The 18,238-nt window shown below is 41.4% G+C and overlaps 2 protein-coding genes across 5 annotated transcripts; one reads left to right on the top strand and one right to left on the bottom strand.

Moving 5' to 3' along the window:
• Positions 1 to 51: 51 nt before the first annotated feature.
• Positions 52 to 14,923, bottom strand: LOC145439203 (uncharacterized). Of its 4 annotated transcripts, none has more exons than XM_080316692.1 (17): positions 14,591 to 14,923; positions 13,588 to 13,667; positions 13,468 to 13,522; positions 13,294 to 13,403; positions 13,083 to 13,186; positions 10,718 to 10,847; positions 6,899 to 6,975; positions 6,397 to 6,496; positions 6,191 to 6,230; positions 5,761 to 6,045; positions 4,403 to 4,486; positions 4,303 to 4,346; positions 3,264 to 3,439; positions 3,094 to 3,206; positions 2,338 to 2,419; positions 1,932 to 2,043; positions 52 to 345 (listed from the first exon to the last, which is right to left on the bottom strand). In XM_080316692.1, the coding sequence occupies exons 1-17, from the start codon at positions 14,880 to 14,882 to the stop codon at positions 241 to 243; spliced, it is 1,989 nt and encodes a 662-aa protein (XP_080172818.1). In that variant the 5' UTR covers positions 14,883 to 14,923; the 3' UTR covers positions 52 to 240. The 4 variants fall into 4 exon arrangements, with proteins under 4 accessions (XP_080172818.1, XP_080172819.1, XP_080172821.1 ...); XM_080316693.1 differs by having other exon boundaries at positions 4,303 to 4,343; positions 14,591 to 14,922; XM_080316695.1 differs by lacking the exon at positions 5,761 to 6,045.
• A 710-nt stretch (positions 14,924 to 15,633) lies between these two features.
• Positions 15,634 to 17,385, top strand: LOC145439210 (ciliary microtubule inner protein 2B-like). The gene is made up of 3 exons (XM_080316706.1): positions 15,634 to 16,135; positions 16,633 to 16,881; positions 17,074 to 17,385. The coding sequence occupies exons 1-3, from the start codon at positions 15,810 to 15,812 to the stop codon at positions 17,351 to 17,353; spliced, it is 855 nt and encodes a 284-aa protein (XP_080172832.1). The 5' UTR covers positions 15,634 to 15,809; the 3' UTR covers positions 17,354 to 17,385.
• The last annotated feature ends 853 nt before the right edge of the window (positions 17,386 to 18,238 follow it).

Below are 18,238 nucleotides of genomic sequence, written 5' to 3' on the forward strand. Positions count from 1 at the left end.
TGGTTACAACCCTGCATAGAAGACACCTTCAAGACAACTGCAGTAACACAGTAACAGTCGCCAGTCAAAATTCTAATCTTATCAACATGATAAAAAATATCGCGATTTGCAATCAAAGATATTCTAAAACACGACTTCAGCCTTGCACAAGCAATGACCACAGACAGTTCGTCGCGATGATTGTCAAGCACACATATGACGTACAAATCTGTTTAAAAGCGTGAAATCGATAAACACAACTCAAACAGCAGCCTTTCTGCTCGGAGAAGCAAAACCCGCAGTCGTGACTTGGGGTGAAGCCTGCATGTTAACATTCGGCTCCATGATGGGATGCTGCGATTTCATCTGACAAAAACAAACGAGATATGAAAACACCATCTGAAGAACGAAATTAATTTGCAGAACGTCGACAGGGACTAGTCGAACTCGAGCATTTGGGTTCAAGGATCGCGAGACTTCATTTGTGGTTCGACACATATACATACAAATCTTACAAAAATGTTCGAGTGTCTAAATACATAACCACTAGGGAGGAGTGAAAATGACTTTTTTCAAATCGAAAAAAAGGGGTTCTTAAATCCCGAGAAATGACCTGAAACTTCAATAAAAATTGAATTTAGGGGAATGCCCCCATTTTCCAGCTGGCAACCACTGGTCGTAGAGTCGTGATATATAGCTCAAAAGCTGCAGAACCATCATGTTTATAGAAGTCCTAAGAAGAAAGTTTTCTCTATTGTGAACACAAAACTAGGTAAAGCAACAAAAAAAAACAAACAGTAAAACGCGGGTAAACGACGGGAGTAACTACATACTCAGATGTGTTGGGGCTGCGGGGAGCCCATCCTGGTGACGTGAGGTACCAGTCGTTTGCAACTGAGGTGAATACAAAGTTGTAACAACAAGATCCTTGTCCAACAGGGATACTCGGCAGGTTGCCGTCAGCGGACCGGAGAGTGCCGCTGACGACGCCAAATTGGTTGATCTAGCTAGAATATGGCTGTGGAAGGAGACCCTGAGTGGTCGTCGGACCCCCTTTCAGTGGGGTGGCAGGACCCCGTTGTCACAAAGCAATAAACAAAACCTTAGTCAATTAACTTCCCCGTATTGCCGATCACACAGGTGAAATCGGGATGTGTACACTGTACAACTGTACATCAAGCTCGAACCCTATGGTACGAGCCCTTAGGCCTACCCGATGGTTGTTATAGCAACCTTGATTTGATCACGAAGCACATAAAATTATTATATCGTTAATTAGTCGAGTGGTACTAGGACGCAATTCGAGCACGAAATATTTCTAATAGTTAACTCCCAACCCGAAACTGGACTTCAAGCATTTACCCAGTGTTTTTTACAACAGTCTGAAAAATAGGGGGCGCCAGACCCATGAAATTTTTGAAAGGGGGCGCTGTAGGAAAAAGGTTAAGAACCACTGCCTTTTAGCATCTTGCAAGCGGGACCACGTTTGTTTCCCCTCTCAGGTTTTACTTTAGACCTTTTTCCGTTGCCACCAGGGACTAAATCTTCCTCAGACGAGGCTGGGAGGACATTGCTGGTGCGATATATTCGATACTGAAGCCCATTTTACTGATTTGGCGCACGACACCGCCCACACACAACGTTGCATCTTATGACTAGCACATCTTGATATGATATCTTCTGTGTTTAGGACACCGAATCTCTTCAGCAGCGACTTGTTGGGTGGACAATAGGGAGTATTTTATGCTGTAGTTTTTGAAGTGGCTCCATAACAGTTTTAGTGGCAGCCCCCCAACAGAGGATGCCGTATTGTAACTTCGTTGGATCAAGAATTTAAAGAGTATCAGAAGAACCCAGGCTGGTATGCAGCATCTAAGGCCGTAGATTGTCCATTGACTTGGTTACCAGCGCCCAATTCACAACACAAAATCTTCGAGAATGACTTATCTTACCGGCGACGGAGTAGGACGTCCCGACTGCTTCGCCATATTTGAGTCGGCAGAGACAGAGGACTGAACCTGCAAAGACGATAACTTGGTCTTGAGAAGCATCAGCTGCTCTTTCCTGGAACAAAAAGAACACCAATAGAGCTAAACAATGCTTGGAGCCGGTCAGAGTGGAATGTGGAAGCGAAACTGAAGTTGAACTAAATTTCAGAGCCAGAACAAAATGAAAAGCATGCGAGTAGTAGTTTCAGAAGGGAAGGGAAAAATAGTTTGTGGCACTCTCTAGCACTTCTAGTGGCGAGTAGCCAAGTGGTTTGTTTTGTTGCACCAGTGCACCTATTCAAGCACTCAAGTAGAAGCACTCACTGCCTCTGTCGATTAGGTAAAGTCAAGCAAAAAGATGGATTCTTGCCTGTGGGTCATTGATTCGATGGCGCGCTCCAAAGAGTCGTTGTCTTCTCGAATTTTCTTCAGCGCGACCATTAGCGACGACACTGAAAAGACACAGAATTCCACAAATCAACGCAACAGACAGAAAGTTCTCTCTTTCACGGTCAAATTCGGTGTTTTGCGTCTCATGTCGGGAGGCGTCCCACAGCAAAGTTTATCTCCTGTTCCGCGCATCTGGTCTGGCCAAAGCTAGCAAGCAGATAGTAGATCGCATAATTTCGAATACCTCACAGGCCGAAAGCGGTCAATGCACTCGATAACACTGCTCGCATAAAAGCAGCAAAGTAGAAACGATGCCATAAATCGACACTAGATTACAAGCAGTGGCAGGATTACACCAGTTCTATGCAATTGGTCAACAAAATTTACGAGACGAGCGAGCTGGTTACTGTCAATCCCCTTTTGTGACAGAGCCTGACTGACAAAAATTTGAATTTCACCAGTCCAGTGATAGCAATTATAAGTATTATTTTCAAGACATGTTCTAACTCTTCCAAATGAAAGTAATAACGGAAGGTCAGAAGTACGCGAGTCGGTAGTTTCACAAAGTAGATTTAGTCGAAAGATCGCAAACTTCGTCAGATAATCGTAATCAGAAATAGTTACTTTCGCAGTTGAATCTTGCATTATGACAAATGCAGAAAAAAAACCTACTGCTCTGAAACAACAGAAGCATTGAAGTTACTGACTGACACTTTTTTAATCCAACCAAGCCCACCTTCGGAATCGGTGCCATCTTCGCAAATAAACTTGAAAGCATCCGCTATTTGATCGTTCATCATTTTCTCGAAAGCTGTCAAACCATCTCCGACAATATCGTTTTTGAAAATCCTACGTCAAACAAAACAGTTATCGGTGGAACGCGAAACAGACGCACAGGCCTCGAACCTGTTATTTTCCGCTGTGTCGAGAGGGTCGCAGGCGTCGCTGCGGTCGAGACCCAACATGTCCAAGGTGGCGAAGCTTTGGCGCGGATAAATCGCGGTGCCCGTCTCCTCGGATTGGTCGGGGTCCGTGGGCTGGGGCAGAGTGGGACGGTGAGGTATGAAACCAGACAACGGGGCCTGAAATGGACGAAATCAAGTTAGCATAGTGTCGCATTGAACGTTGCTAGCAGATATGAGAGGATTCAATATTTTTAACGCTAAATCCGGATTTGGGAATCAAATCCTTCATCTCTGGCGACGGCTGAATCTTCATTTGAAATTCCAAGGTTCGAATCTATATCCACAGTTTCAAAAATATCCAATAATAATCTCTCCAAAATTACTGAATCATTTCCAAATCCATGCGTAATTACGCATCCCTGGTTACGAGCCGATGGTGATGATAACACAACACCAAGTCCAATATTTAAGGGGGTAAGATCACGTTTCACATTCCTTACCTACACAGGTGCCATATGCAAACAACAAAGCATTTTTTTTTTTTCATATCCGCAGTGTCACAGTCATAATTCCACCGGCTTCACTGTTGAATCATCAAAACACACTACAATAACTTGCCCATGGATTAAAGTGATGGAAGGTAGAATACCGTGGGCATTATGAGCACCGCAAAAATACGGTACTCGAGCCCAGAGATGGTCAGTAGCGAAGCAGAGCAGGCTACTTTAATTTTTTGGAGTATTCAAGTACGCTTTGGCTACTTGCACTACTTATGTAGTTACAATTTCAATTTCTCAGATTTCAGTATTTTAGGTAAAATTAGGCCTAGATGACTTGCTTTTTATTTACTTGGAAATCGCTAAGTCTACCTGTGTGTGAGTAGCAACTTCCAATACTTCTACTTGAGCACCGATAATGACTACATTGACCACAAAATCGCCGATATCGGTAACTAACAATTTCGGTGTGGCGTGGTGGTTTGATACTGCTCAGTACTGGTTAAAAATCACTGATGTTTACAGACATGAACAAAATCTGACCTTATTCTTCTTAATTTGCTTTCTTTTATCTTTCTTCAAGCCTGCTGAATAAGGCAATTTGAAAAAAACTGTATTGCGGGCGTACAACATTTCACGTTACCCCTGCCGCCATCTTTCAATCTCTTGTTGGAGGCGACAATCTTTCCATCTTTTTTCGGACGCTTCAGAATCGTTTTCGTTGCTTCTGAATTCGAATGGACAATTCAATTTCAAAGTATGGCTCGGCAAGTCTGCCTCCAAACAGACGCCAATCATTTCGACTATGGGTAGCAGGTGGCCTAGTATTCATTGAGGGCACGATTGTATTGTATTTACTTCAATTAAGAGCGTCTCAGTGCTGCGAGAGCTCTTGAAACATATTTACCCTATCATAAGGTACTTCATGGGCGAAGTGCTGTCATTCTCAAAAAAAATTGTAGCAATTACATCGTGGGTTCCACGCAAGAATCAATTGTATTTATTCACCTTAACACACAGTGATAAAGCCAGATAACAGGTAAGGCTAAGACACTGCTACAGTCGAGTGTACCATATTGGCCGGTGATTACATAGAAACAAACCATTTTCAGGTTGACAAAAATGCAGAACTTTGTCGGACAATTTATACGATGACACACACCAGTTAGTGTTGCAGATACGAAATGACGGTGATTGATGGGTATTCCAGTGACAGTGGTGCGTGCCAGCAAATGTGCCATGACCGTAAAATGACGCTAGCGGCTAGGGATGGTGCGACCGTTTGTGTTTCGTATGCGAACGTTGAGAATTCAATGGTTCGTCTGAACTAATTTTGGTATGTTCAACCTGTAATATCTTTGTCAAACACCAGTAGCCTATTTTCCAGTCCTGTCTACATCTACAATAAAAAATTCATCAGATTACAGAAAGGCAAAAGTGATTTACAACGCGACTCTTTAGGGGGTTCACACCATCCCTATTTGAACGTTTGTGGTGATTATAAACAAAGTGACGGTGATATACAATACACGCAAACACACTTGCCGAACGGAGGTCACGTTCATGTCCATTCAATAAAAAGCGAATATTCAAACAGATCGGTCAACTTCGATACCGAGTGACTTTTGATTACATCCCAATCAAATCAACATTCGAATTGAATCAAGGCAGGTTGGCATTGTCGACGAAATAGAATGAGACCCTTGATCGTGCTGGTTAAAGTCAGTGTTGGGTTAGATTCGGGATTTGGGACTATTTGACGGTTAATTCTCCGGTCGGAGGGAGTTCAAGGCAGGAGTGGTCATCAAGTTCAGGGGTTATAAAGTCGCATGCTCGACTGTCGTTATTGATTGTGTCCCATGCTTTGGCACCCAGTCGGAAAGACAACGACTTATCACCGGTCGTGACGAAATTCAGAAGAAAGATCACCACACGTTAAAGACGTCTGAGATTACACCTACGCAGGCCGGGTCGCTAACACAGACTCGGCGATAACTTCACCTTTCGCCATGTCGGGTGCGTCGCTTGATCCTGTCGTCGCCTGCTGAGTCTCGCCAGACCCGGACTCGTCAATCACCATTGGCGAGTCCGACTCGGAAACCACGCCGTCCAAATTCGATTCGCCTGTTTTCGACGTTCCACTGCCGGGAGACAAACCAACATCGCCGTTTGGCTCCGGCTGTATTTCGGCATCCGCGTCTTTTTCAGCGTTTTCCGAATTGCTCTCTGTTTCTTTTTCTGAGGGAGCCGTCTCCTCGGTATGTAGCGATTCCTTGCAAACGTCATCTGAACGCGTTATAGATACCGTGGAGACACAACACTCAAAGTAGACCACAAAAAAGTGTCAAACGTTAAGAAAAAACAGTGCCAATAACCTGTTGAAAGCATACACGAAAAACAGTTTAGTGGTTGTGGAAAAAGGAAATTTTACTTTTTTTCGGCACGGCTTCGGTCTCTTCCATATTCTCATCCTGCAAGAAACGCATTTTACAATCATACAGCGGAAAGAAGCGCAAAATAATCCAATAATCATCGAATGCCATCGAAACATCAACATTATTACAGCAGAGTGAAACGTATCAAGAAGATTTATATTTGATCAGGCACGCGAAGAAATGAGCAATGTCTGAAACTCACACTCTCAGTCTGAGAGCATTCCACGGCCAGACTCTCTTCCAGGCTCTTGCTGCGTTTCTTTCCGGCTTTCGTGTAACGAATATCGCCTGGTTTTGTCAAGCTATGAGCAAAGTTTACAGCGATCATTATATCTCTTGCTCTTGGTCACAGAGCTATACGAGCTACTCGCATCATGTTATGATGCTGTTTTCATTGCAAACACAGTAGCTATATCAAGTATAAATCTCAGAGTACTTTTTACATTCGTGTCATCTCATGAACGAGAAATGGGCAGAATACTCCGAGTGATTGCAGGATATACTGGTGAAACTCTGCTTACGATACTTCCAATGTCAATGCAAGCGCTTACCCAAAATATCCGGGACACACTGTTTTTAACAGCTGTGCTTTTCCAGGACAACTAATACAGGAGTTGTTTGTATGCGATACTTGCTACTTCCACTTGACGTAGAGAGAGAGAGAGAGATTTTGGGAGAATTTGGGAGGACAATAATATTCTCACCTTTCTGCAGTAAAATATTCTTCTTCTTCTGGCGATATGACTTCCTCCGAAGATGAGTTTGCGCGACATTTATAAAGCTGCAAAAATGGACACAACGCCAAGTATTTCATGATCTTCTGAATTTCCGAGCACTTCACTTCAGTTTACAATGGAAATTGCGATTTTATCGGCAGTTTTATACAGTAGGCCTGCATTGATTACACAGTGCTGCGTTAATTTTGAGGTTACTAAAGCATTGACGGTTCTTAGTCTACTTTTTGATGCTGAATCCAAAACTGTTATCCGTTTTTTTCAATCAGGTTTAGATTTTTGGCAAATCAGCTTTCAGCGTTATGCGATTAAAATTTGTGACGTCATGAAAAGGATTTAGCAATGATGTTTTGATGAAATGTTTAGGAAATATTCCAATTATGACGAAGACCATTCCCTATAGAAGTGGTTCTAAAAGTGGGGGCCGCGAAGCCGCTGTTACCTAAAATTGTTTTAGCGCTTCGTGCAATTCATCTCCTGCTCATGTTTGCAGATAACCATTCATACTTAACCCTTTCTAATCGGCCGGCCCACTGGCAAAATTTTACTGCATCCACAAAAAAGACGATAAAATGTCTTACATATGGTTTAAATCGACGCCCCATATATTGCCGTAAACCTGAAGTAGCCGCCTAGCGGTCTGAGATACTCTTACGGCTCAGACGCCAGAGAGAATAGCGGCGTGCGAGAAAATGTTCTCGATTTCTTGAAAATAAAATACAATTTTGTTCTTCTATATCTTCTGACGTCATACTTAGGCCCTCTCTTGGTATATGACCACCTGATTGCGTTTCGCATGAATCTCTACGTTCCAACGAGACATTACACGCTACTATAGCGCTTCATAGCCCACCAGCCCAGCGCTACGATCTTGGAAAGGTAGACATGAAAAGTACGGATCACGCAGCCGCCGCCGATGAGTAATCGATTACGTAATCACGTGATCTCGTGGAAAGCAATTCACTTCCAATTCTACATAACATAGTAACTATTTTATATATCTGCATGCTATTGAAGTGGTATCAACCCCAGTGGCTTGTTATATGTAACTTGCAACTGCATAACGGATTCATAAGTATACTCATATTGGCTTATTCGACACTGCCCAGAGCCAATGTACGCTCGAGAAGTCAGTTCATGTGATACATTATTGCTTTATTCCACATCAATTTGAACTGTATTCTACACGGCTAGTCTTCCATGTATGATCAACAGTAGTCATAGAAACCAACAGTAACTTCGTGTGCCATCTAAACCGATATATAACTGCCTCTATATCAGGGGTGGGCAAACTTTTGAGCTCGCAGGCCGCATTCAACATCTGAATCCATTCGCGGGCCGCACTATATAAAATTGGGATCATAAACCAAAACGCAATATTTGAATATATAGTGAGGACATGGAGATAATATATATGCTTATTTGAAACAAACCAAACATTGCTATGATGATATCGGACACGCGCCAGAAATAATGGCGAGATTTCATAGGCTGGTCGACCTCAGTATCCAATTTGTCAAAACTGTTGTCCCGATTCTTAGAACAGGATTGAAATTTAAATCTGTGAGCATGAGCAGTGATCTGTTCATTGATTTACTGATTCCGCTTTGGGTTCAGTTCCAGGACGCACAATGCTTACAGCATCATAACCACGTTAGCTTCAAACACGCTTCTACTATATGTGTAGATTTCGCGCCCACTTAACGTCATATCACAAAACGCAACCAGGATGCTATAGCAAACCTAACGGATAGGTCAGTGGCATGGGAGGTTACGACTATTGATGAGAGAATTTTAAATATGAAATTCATACTAAATACAGAGCAATGATTATGAAGTGGAAGTGAATCGCGCTAAGCGCGGAAAAAATTTTCAGTTGAGCTCAGCTTCGCGATCTTCTTTAGATGCTTTCATGACCTCAAGGGGCACGCGTCCCCCAGGTTGAGACCCACTGCCTTAGAATTATCATGGTGAAATGTACTAAGAAAAAGATTAATCAAGTCCCTGTATTAATTCGATTTTTAGTACGAATTTTATCAATATTTTTAATAAGTTTCTTTAGACTCTCGCGGGCCGCACAGAACGGTGTTGCGGGCCGCATGCGGCCCGCGGGCCGTAGTTTGCCCACTCCTGCTTTATATGATGTTGTTATTACAGGCTCTGTTACCAAAATAGCCTAACTCTCACGCTTATTTGTGTAGTGTTAGGGCTGGTGTCGACTTTGTTATACAATACTAAACCCCATGATAGGGATATTGATGAATATGCCAGGATAATGGCCAACCATATGTACAATTTGCAATTGCCTGAAGCAATTGTACATCTGTTTGAAGCCGCAACGAGTCGGATGAACTTACGCAGCCATGATTTTCACGTAATAAGGTATTTCTTTCACGTCGATTAGAAACATCTCTATACGTGCTAATCTTCGATATATGGACTTTCATTGAATAGTATGAACAACAACAAGTCATAGAAGATAACTGTAATTGGTTATATGACGTCTAGAACGGAAGATACAATGGTTTATATTCCAGGCGTTCATTCACGCGAACATCATTACAAATTCAATTTTGCGGGAAACGTTTTTGCGTGTTCACTGTTCAATCTGCATTTCAAGCAGGATATACATTGATATAATAGGCTGTACATTAGGGCTGTTCAAAAATAACTTTTTTTCCTGAATCTTGCTGGTTACTTGATTAAATCGTTAGGTTGCCTTAAAAAACGACGCATACCAAATTTTAATTCATTCCGACAAATATTCGCGGGTTACGTAGAGTTTGAAAATTTTGGATTTGCCCAAAAACGCAAAAAATTTTTTTTTCAAATTTTTCTGCCAACCCCATGAAATTGTTGGGCTGTCTTCAAAAACTATGCAAAACAAATTTGACTCAATTCCAAGCAGTAGAAGCGGAGTTATTTCAGTTTTTATTCGCTAATTCTGGGATTATCCTTGATTGGTGGATAATCCAAGAATTATCACCGAAAAACTGGAATAACTCCGCTTCTACGGCTTGGAATTGAGTCAAATTTGTTTTGCATAGTTTTTGAAGACAGCCCAACAATTTCATGGGGTTGGCAAAAAAATTTGAGAAATTTTTTTTTTTGCGTTTATGGGCAAATCCAAAATTTTCAAACTCTACGTAAACCGCGAATATTTGTCGGAATGAATTCAAATTTGGTGTGCGTCGTTTTTTAAGGCAACCTAACGATTTAATCAAGTAACCAGCAAGATTCAGGAAAAAAAGTTATTTTTGAACAGCCCTACTGTACATGGTCTTATGTATGCGTATTCATAATAACTATTCATATAAATCGATTGTTACCGTTTAGAAAGTAATGCAGGTCGAGCTATTTTAGAATAAATAACGACTCCTCCGTGTTAAACAATCGCGGACCAGTATACTGGTCCGCCGGTCGCAAAGGGTTAAAGAGAGATCCGCACACAACGAAAAACATGGAAGAGAATCTTAGAAGCGACATTTATTGTCAGCATAAATCATTTGTATCTTATTGTTATCGTGTTTATCGTCGAAATATCGGTTTCTTACATCGCATCTAGCCTCAGATCCTGGACTTAGTAATCAATACTCAAACTCATACCTCAAGTTGATCATCATCACAGGCCAACATAACTTTCCACTATTACAATTGAATCAACGTACGTAGTAACCCACGCCACAGTTTTCGGATCATTAATCTCATTTCTAAAGCAGGCTATAAAAGTTTACAGTTTCTGCATTGATACTAGTTTATGCACAGAAAATTTTCAAGCTCGCAACTTACCTTGGTACTGGATAGATTTTTGTGACTCCATTCCTTTTTTCTTTTGGGCAGATGAGCTTTACAATAACCACAGTATTTGGTTTGATTTACCCCGGTCGACTCCTCGTACAGTAGACTGGATATCTGGGCGCTGGTGAAATTAGAGATTAGTTAGAACATTTCTAAGTAAACAATAAATGCATAACAACAAATATAGGTTTCCTATGAGAAAGTTGAACGATTCATATTACTTACCACTTGAAGTATTGTGGGAAATATCTTTGTGAGAGCAAAGTTGAATTAGGCAGTTATAAGAATTATAGTGAATCTTATTCGGGTAAAATCGAAGACTGATGAAGTTACCTGATTTGATTTTGGTAAAGTACTTGTACAATTGATCATTAGGGTTGTCCATAATTTGGAAAATCTTACAAATCCTCGGTTGTAATGTCTTATTCGATAGATTATTGATAAAAAACGACACCGAGCCTGAAAGAAGCTCACAGAAAGGCCGTTAAGATTTCGTGCAAAGCGTTTGAAAGTAGCTGCCGAAGAATGGGCGTGCCATCGACCATAGAACGGCGAGAAAGACTAGTAATCAAGAAACCACGGCTCTTGATTGGATAATCGGCTATGCTTCAATGACCACGTCAGCAGCAGCTTGCTGATTAGGTGAACAAGGAGTCTGCTACTGGCGGCGATTCTGAAAGCGCATTGTATGTAGGTTGACAGATAATGATTTAGGATTGATTAAGGGTATGTTGAGGTACGAAATACATGATGAACAAACAACAGATGCTTCACAAAAACGTCTAAAGCATGTCTGCTTTATTGTGAAAGAAACCGCTGTAGCCTATATGCCTTGTTTTCAACGAGGGAAAGCATAGGCGCCTATGCAAGTGGCGACTGATTCCTAGTTTCAGAAATAATATATCATTATTGAATACAAAGAGAAAGCTTAACAATGACACTATAGTTTGTGTGATCTCATTGGGCTCAGGTTGTAGTACATAGTTGAAGTTTTGAAAGCTATAAGGGTCGGCTGAATCAGCGGGTTATGCTTGGCACTTGTCAGATGCTTGCATCAAACTGTATTCACTTGCAAGTGTTGTCAGAGTCCTTGATGATGAAGCAGAAAAGAGGCGTAAAAGTAAGCACATAATATGCTGGATATGACATGTCAAATTCATTAATAATCGCGCAGAAAAGGGATGTAAAGGTAAACACAGACAATGCTGCATAGTGCATAGTATCCAGCATAGTTTGCATATCATATCAAGCAGGGCCTGTGGTTGCATTTAAACCTCGTTTCTGCGACATCATTAGGGACTTTGAAAACATTTACAAGTGAATTCAATTTGCTGTAAACATCTGATGAGTGCTAAGCCTAACCGTCTGATTCAGCCGATCGCTAGAGCATTCAAAACTTCAACTATTGCAACCTGAGCCCAATAAGATCACCTAACTTATAGTGTCATTGTTAAGCTTTATCTTTGTCTTCAATAATGATATATTATTTCTGAAACTAGGAATCCGTCGCCACTTGCATAAGCGCCTATGCTTTCCCTCGTTGAAAACAAGGCATATAGGCTACAGCGGTTTCCTTCACAATGAAGCGGTCATGCTTTAGACGTTTTTGTGAAGCAGCTGTTGTTTGTACATCATGTATTTCGTACCTCAAGATACCTTGAATCAATCATTAATCATTATCTGTCAACCTACATACAATGCGCTTTCTGAATCGCCGCCAGTAGCAGACTCCTTGTTCACCTAATCAGCAAGCTGCTGCTGACGTGGTCATTGAAGCATAGCCGATTATCCAATCAAGAACCGTGGTTTCTTGATTACTAGTCTTCTCGCCGTTCTATGGTCGGTGGCACGCCCATTCTTCGGCAGCTACTTTCAAACGCTTTGCACGAAATCTTAACGGCCTTTCTCTGAGCTTCTTTCAGGCTCAGTGTCGTTTTTTATCAATAATCTATCGAATAAGACATTACAACCGAGGATTTGTAAGATTTTCCAAATTATGGACAACCCTATTGATCATCCATCAAGTATATTCTTGGTAGCTAGCTACCTTCACCAAGTGCTGTAGCCTATTACTGATGACAAAGGCGTGCAGGTCAGTTGGATGAAATAACGTCAAGCAACATGATACTCTTTAGAGAGAAATCATCAACAACTTTGAATTCACACTGCTCCTGAGCACTAGGCTGGTCAGCAAAATAGATAAAGTTTGTATTACATCACTTGAGATTTACAAAGTTATTTGAAATATTTTATCTGTAACAGAAATTTCTTAGCCTCGCGGCTCACACAACACGGGCTACTACTTGAAACCCTCTAAATAGAAGATATTTTAAAACGAGACCAAATTGAATATTACCATGTAACATGGAATGACGCTTTGCATCCCAGCTTTGCACAATTCATGCACGCTCCAGTATTGGCTTTACTAGAACGGTTTTGCTCTTCACAAATAAAACACACCTGTTGAATAAATAAAAAATGCATTTTCAAAAAAATAATAAATATTTAAGATGCGATAACTTGGGCATCCGAATCCATTCGATTAATCTACGACAAACAAAATCTACCTTATTGTAACGATCACTTGGCACTTTGGCTAAGATGATAGGCTCCATTTTCATGACACAGTTGAACGTCACTTCAGGAATATATAGAGCGCACACGACATGAGCCCATCCTGCAAAGAAAGTAAACGGTGCTTCATTCTAAACAGTTGGCGAACGCAAAGCAGATTCCGTTACCGCCGCTATCAGTTTTCTTCAAGGCACCTTCCCGGTGTGGACAGAGTTCGCATTTCTGTTGTAAAAGCATAGGCCATGGAAGCACTATTTATGAAATATAAAAAATTGCTATGTTCTAACCACTTTTGCCGCTCTTTCCTGTGATTCACACTTTCTACAAAACCATGGTCCATCAGGTACCTTTACGATTCCATAGCAAGCTTAATAAAAAGAAAATGCATTACGATACAATTAGGATGTGGCAATTATAATTGTGCGTGATGGGGATTTTCCTCACATGACATAGCTGATTTTGCGGCGAGACAAAACCAAAACTATATATACTGTGAAATGTTTGGAGGGATTAGTGTTTCTTTTCAAATTAATACAATCGAAGCCAATCCCACCAAAATTACAAAACAACATAAGTTACTGAAGGCTATAGCGACTAGGGTAACCGTATTTTGGAATCGGGAAAGGAGAACACTTTTTCAATATTTTCAGACTTACAATACTACGGGAGTAAAATCCAGGAAAAAATGGTAAATTTACTGCGAAATTGTGGTTGGTTAACTAAAAATAAGTTTGAACCATGAATTTCCTGTTTAGAATCATTTATGCCCAATTTCACACGAATCTATCTATCCTCTTAGTACTAAAGCTGTCAAGATGGACAAATCGCCAAAAAGGACTTTTAGGCGTCCTCGGAGGACATTTTCAAAAACCTGAAAAAGGAGGACGTATGGTAACCCTAACAGCGACAACACTGTTGACTAACGCGAGAGTCCAAAGCAATTTACAACATTTATGGTGGGTCAGATCAAGATGACCTTTTTCTGTCGGAATTTCAGTCCATGTTGGTCGCTCATGTAATACAACTTACACAAACACAATCACGATAATGTTGCTACATTAGAAATAAATATACACCCTGATATTGATACAAGTGAAGGGCCAAGAAATACTAATCCCGTCAGGCCGTCAACAGCAAGTGTGAAGTGAATAATAAACAAATAACTATGCATAGCATATAGGATACTATATTGAAACAATTTTTCATTCGCCATCACTAATAGTACTGTTGGTGTACGGGCCGGTAAGCGATTAGACGATATGGTAACGAATAATTGCGAATCTTGAATACCTTGATGAACAGCAACATTACAGGACTCGCCATCACAGTAGACAAGGGGATTTTCTGTCCATCCTCTTTCATCGAGACATACGCAGCAGCCACCCAACATAGGTCTATCTGACATAATTAGAAACTGCGGTATGAGCACAAAGTTTCCAATCATATACCAAATCAATTGCACGGGTGTGACTCGTATGAGCCTGTCTTGTAGTTTGCAAAGTAGAGGCCTACAATCAGATAGGCTACCTAGTGACACAATTCTTGGTGCTATTATTTGCTGCATTTCGTACTGGATACTCATTCTTTGTATATATACTTAATATTAATACAGTGCAAGCCAGAAGCCCAAAACTCACAAGGAACCCGTCAATCGCTTTTGCGGATCCTTTAATAGATAGTTTTATTTTGTATAATGACTGCAGTCAATGGTGCTTCTATAAAACTCGAATTTCTCACTTGGTATGATCGAAGTGTAAAGACTTCCTACACTATTTGACTCACAGCTCGCGTGAAAATAAACAATAAAACATAGTAAAGCCGACCACATAACGGACCGAGTTCGAAGTCGGCGTTCAGAAGTCCGGATTTTTATCGGATCATTGAACCATGAGTGAGAAAGGGCCAATGCCACGGTTGACTTTGGTCAAGACGGCGTGGGCTAGCACTTAGCAGTACGTGCAAAACAAAGTGATGGTGACCTACTTTGGATTCTACTTGCCTAGATATGAGTATATCTGTACCTTTTCTTGCGGCGTTAAAAAATGCCCAGAGAAAGACCCGATGACGGACTAATGCAAAGAATACAATGAAAAGAACGAGGGATCGTCGAACGCCAGACACCAAATCAAGATCGACGGCTGTTATATCAGGCATTAATAATGATAATAGCTGTAGGCAGACTTGAATGTTAAATTGCAAGACCTTACTTCGTCGTTTCGACATCCTCCTATCTGTTCATTACATCGCATTGTATCTCGGGTGGATCAAAATGATAATGGTGATGACAGTGGAATTATTGAGACTCTTTCGTAGGATCATAGCATGGTTGAATACAAGAATATCAAGTACAGCTTACGGCACATAGCGGTTTGTAAAGGCTATGGTTCAAATCACGGTTGAAGTGCGGACTGAGGGTGTTGTTGTCGAGTGTAGCCATTTGTGACGCAACAATACGTGTCTATTTTTTTACTCGCAACATTTTATATCTTCCTTCACTAAAACACCGAAAATGCAAGGGAAGAAGCTAAGCTTATATTCCGAGCCATATTACCCTCCTGGGTACTGTGGGTATACGCCACAGTTTAACTTCCAGTTTGGAGACACATACGGAAAGACTACGTCTCGTCTGCTCAAAGATGGAAGCGTGTCCAAATCGCGAAAATCGGTGCTTGTGGATTTGTTTCCAGATCAAGAAGGCGATAATGACGGCACAACGAGTGTGAACGACTGTACTCGCCTAAAAAGACTGAGTTGGGGAGATCATAAACTAACTCACAAAATGGTACCGGGGTACACCGGATATATTCCAACAGGAGAGCACCACTTCGGAAGCAGGTGATCAATTTTGGGGAATGAAATAGGCCGTGTTTAGCTATTTACCTAACTTAGGGTTACCATACGTCCTCTTTTAAAGAGGATTTGTCCTCTTTTTTGACTTTTTTGAAAGTGTCCTAGGAGGACGCCCATTTGTCCTCTTTTTTGAGATTTTGTCCTCTTATTTGAAAATTTAGGTCAGATTTAGAGCAAATTGCGAGTGATATGCCGTAAATTAGCACAGAAGTGACGCTCCGGCGGGTATTTCGGAGCGAAAAAGGTGATATTAGCCCTGAGCGAAAAGAAGACTTTTTTTTTTAGTCAACCGATCACAAAGTGGGAAAAAATTCACCGGTTTTTGAGAATTCTTCTCTGGTTTTGCAAGTCTCAAATTTTTGAAAAAGCGTCCTCTTTTTAGATTTCCAAAATATGGTAAGACTAACCTAACTAGGATGACCGAAAAGCGTTCTCCGTGGTGAGTCACTTTTTATCCGGTAATATACGCGACAATTTCACAGATACGCACAAATATGTGACAATGCGGTCTCTCAGTTCCACAACAACCAGCGCATCGCGCACCAGGAGAGGTTAAAGAGTTCGGCTTACCGAAAGAAACCGCCTTTAGTACGGAAGCAGAAGGACGCCGCTCCCTACGTATCAATCAATCAGACGCAGCATTCAATATCCCCCTATTTTATGAGCGAACATGACCCCGACAAAACGTTCATGTCCGGATACACGGGTTTTATTCCACGATCGCGACCAAGGCAAGTCATTAATAATGTTCAATGACATTCATTCTTTAGTATTATTTTCATCGATTCACAAGATTACAAAATTGCATGCGATACAACGAATTTTTGATTTGGCGGTCCCTCGTAAACGCTTGCGATTGCCTACACCTCACGTTCGTATACATATAAATGCATAATCAATTAACCATCTATCTAACTTTACAGGTTTGCTTTAGGGTACCCACGTCTCACAAAACGCGCTTTGCAAGAATTCACTCGCGAACAGCAATCATTCAAAGCGAACGCGTTAGTCGATGTTGATGTGAGCGGGCAGCGACCGCCCACTACGAAGGAAAGAGATTCCTGGGCGCAAGCGCATTCGATATACGTAAAGAACGGCCTGTTACCTCAATATACGGGATATCTGCCCGGACATAAATTTAGGTTCGGTGACACGTACGGAACCAGCGCGAGATATTTCCATTCAACAAAGTGTTCCGATTAATGGTGCGAGATGAAATAAAGCGTATGTGTGCACTGTGCATGTCGAGTCTATATATATCCATTTAAATACGGCAGCGCCACTCCGTATGTGCAACTACTAACGGCCCGAAGACTTACCCGCAAAACTGGTACCCACGCCTTCTTTCTTCAGCGCTCGGCGCCCTGACACGTTGATGGTGCGAAAAAAGGCATCTTCCTTCACCATATGCTCCGGCTTATTGAATAAGTCGTTGATCTTTTAGACTTTACAGCCGCTTGATCCACGCACTGTCAGTTTCAAAAAACTATTTTGGGCACTCGGTAGGGTTGGTTTAGTCGCGGTACCTTGTCAGGTGGTGTTAGACGGGTTCTAGTCCATCAAAACGCGCACATATAGTTACGTTCGACAGTCTGCGATGTCTCATCCGAATCTTCTCATGAATTGGGAAATACTCAAGAACAAGTTGAAGCATAGCCTACTCAATTTCTACAAGGTAGTTATTTACAGGCCACGACAAATTTACTAAACACAAGACTTGGAAGTGGGCAATGAGAGCCTCGGGTCTAACGGCCATGCACCTCGCGAAATTACATTCAGCCGCCGGAGCACACAGGCCTAGAAGACTTCGGTCATATCGGGTCTCCCAGTCTATACCGTGTAGAATATAAAAAATGTACTATTAGACGTGAATGTTTGTGGACAATGGATATCGCCTATACTATATTTCATGGTTGACGAATAAAAGAATTCTCTCTCTCTCTGAACTCATCATCAAAAACTACTATTCACTTAACAGTATCTAAAAGCACGAGAGTAAGTGGTGCAAGTAGACGAAACCTATACGAGTGTTCAAGAAGTTTTATCCTACTTCTACATGGGAAACCTTGATGAACTCTGCTTGGAACT

This window comes from Botryllus schlosseri, chromosome 5 (assembly GCF_051294905.1).
Source record: "Botryllus schlosseri isolate E-star chromosome 5, Bs_hap1, whole genome shotgun sequence".
Classification (NCBI taxonomy): Eukaryota; Metazoa; Chordata; class Ascidiacea; order Stolidobranchia; family Styelidae; genus Botryllus; species Botryllus schlosseri.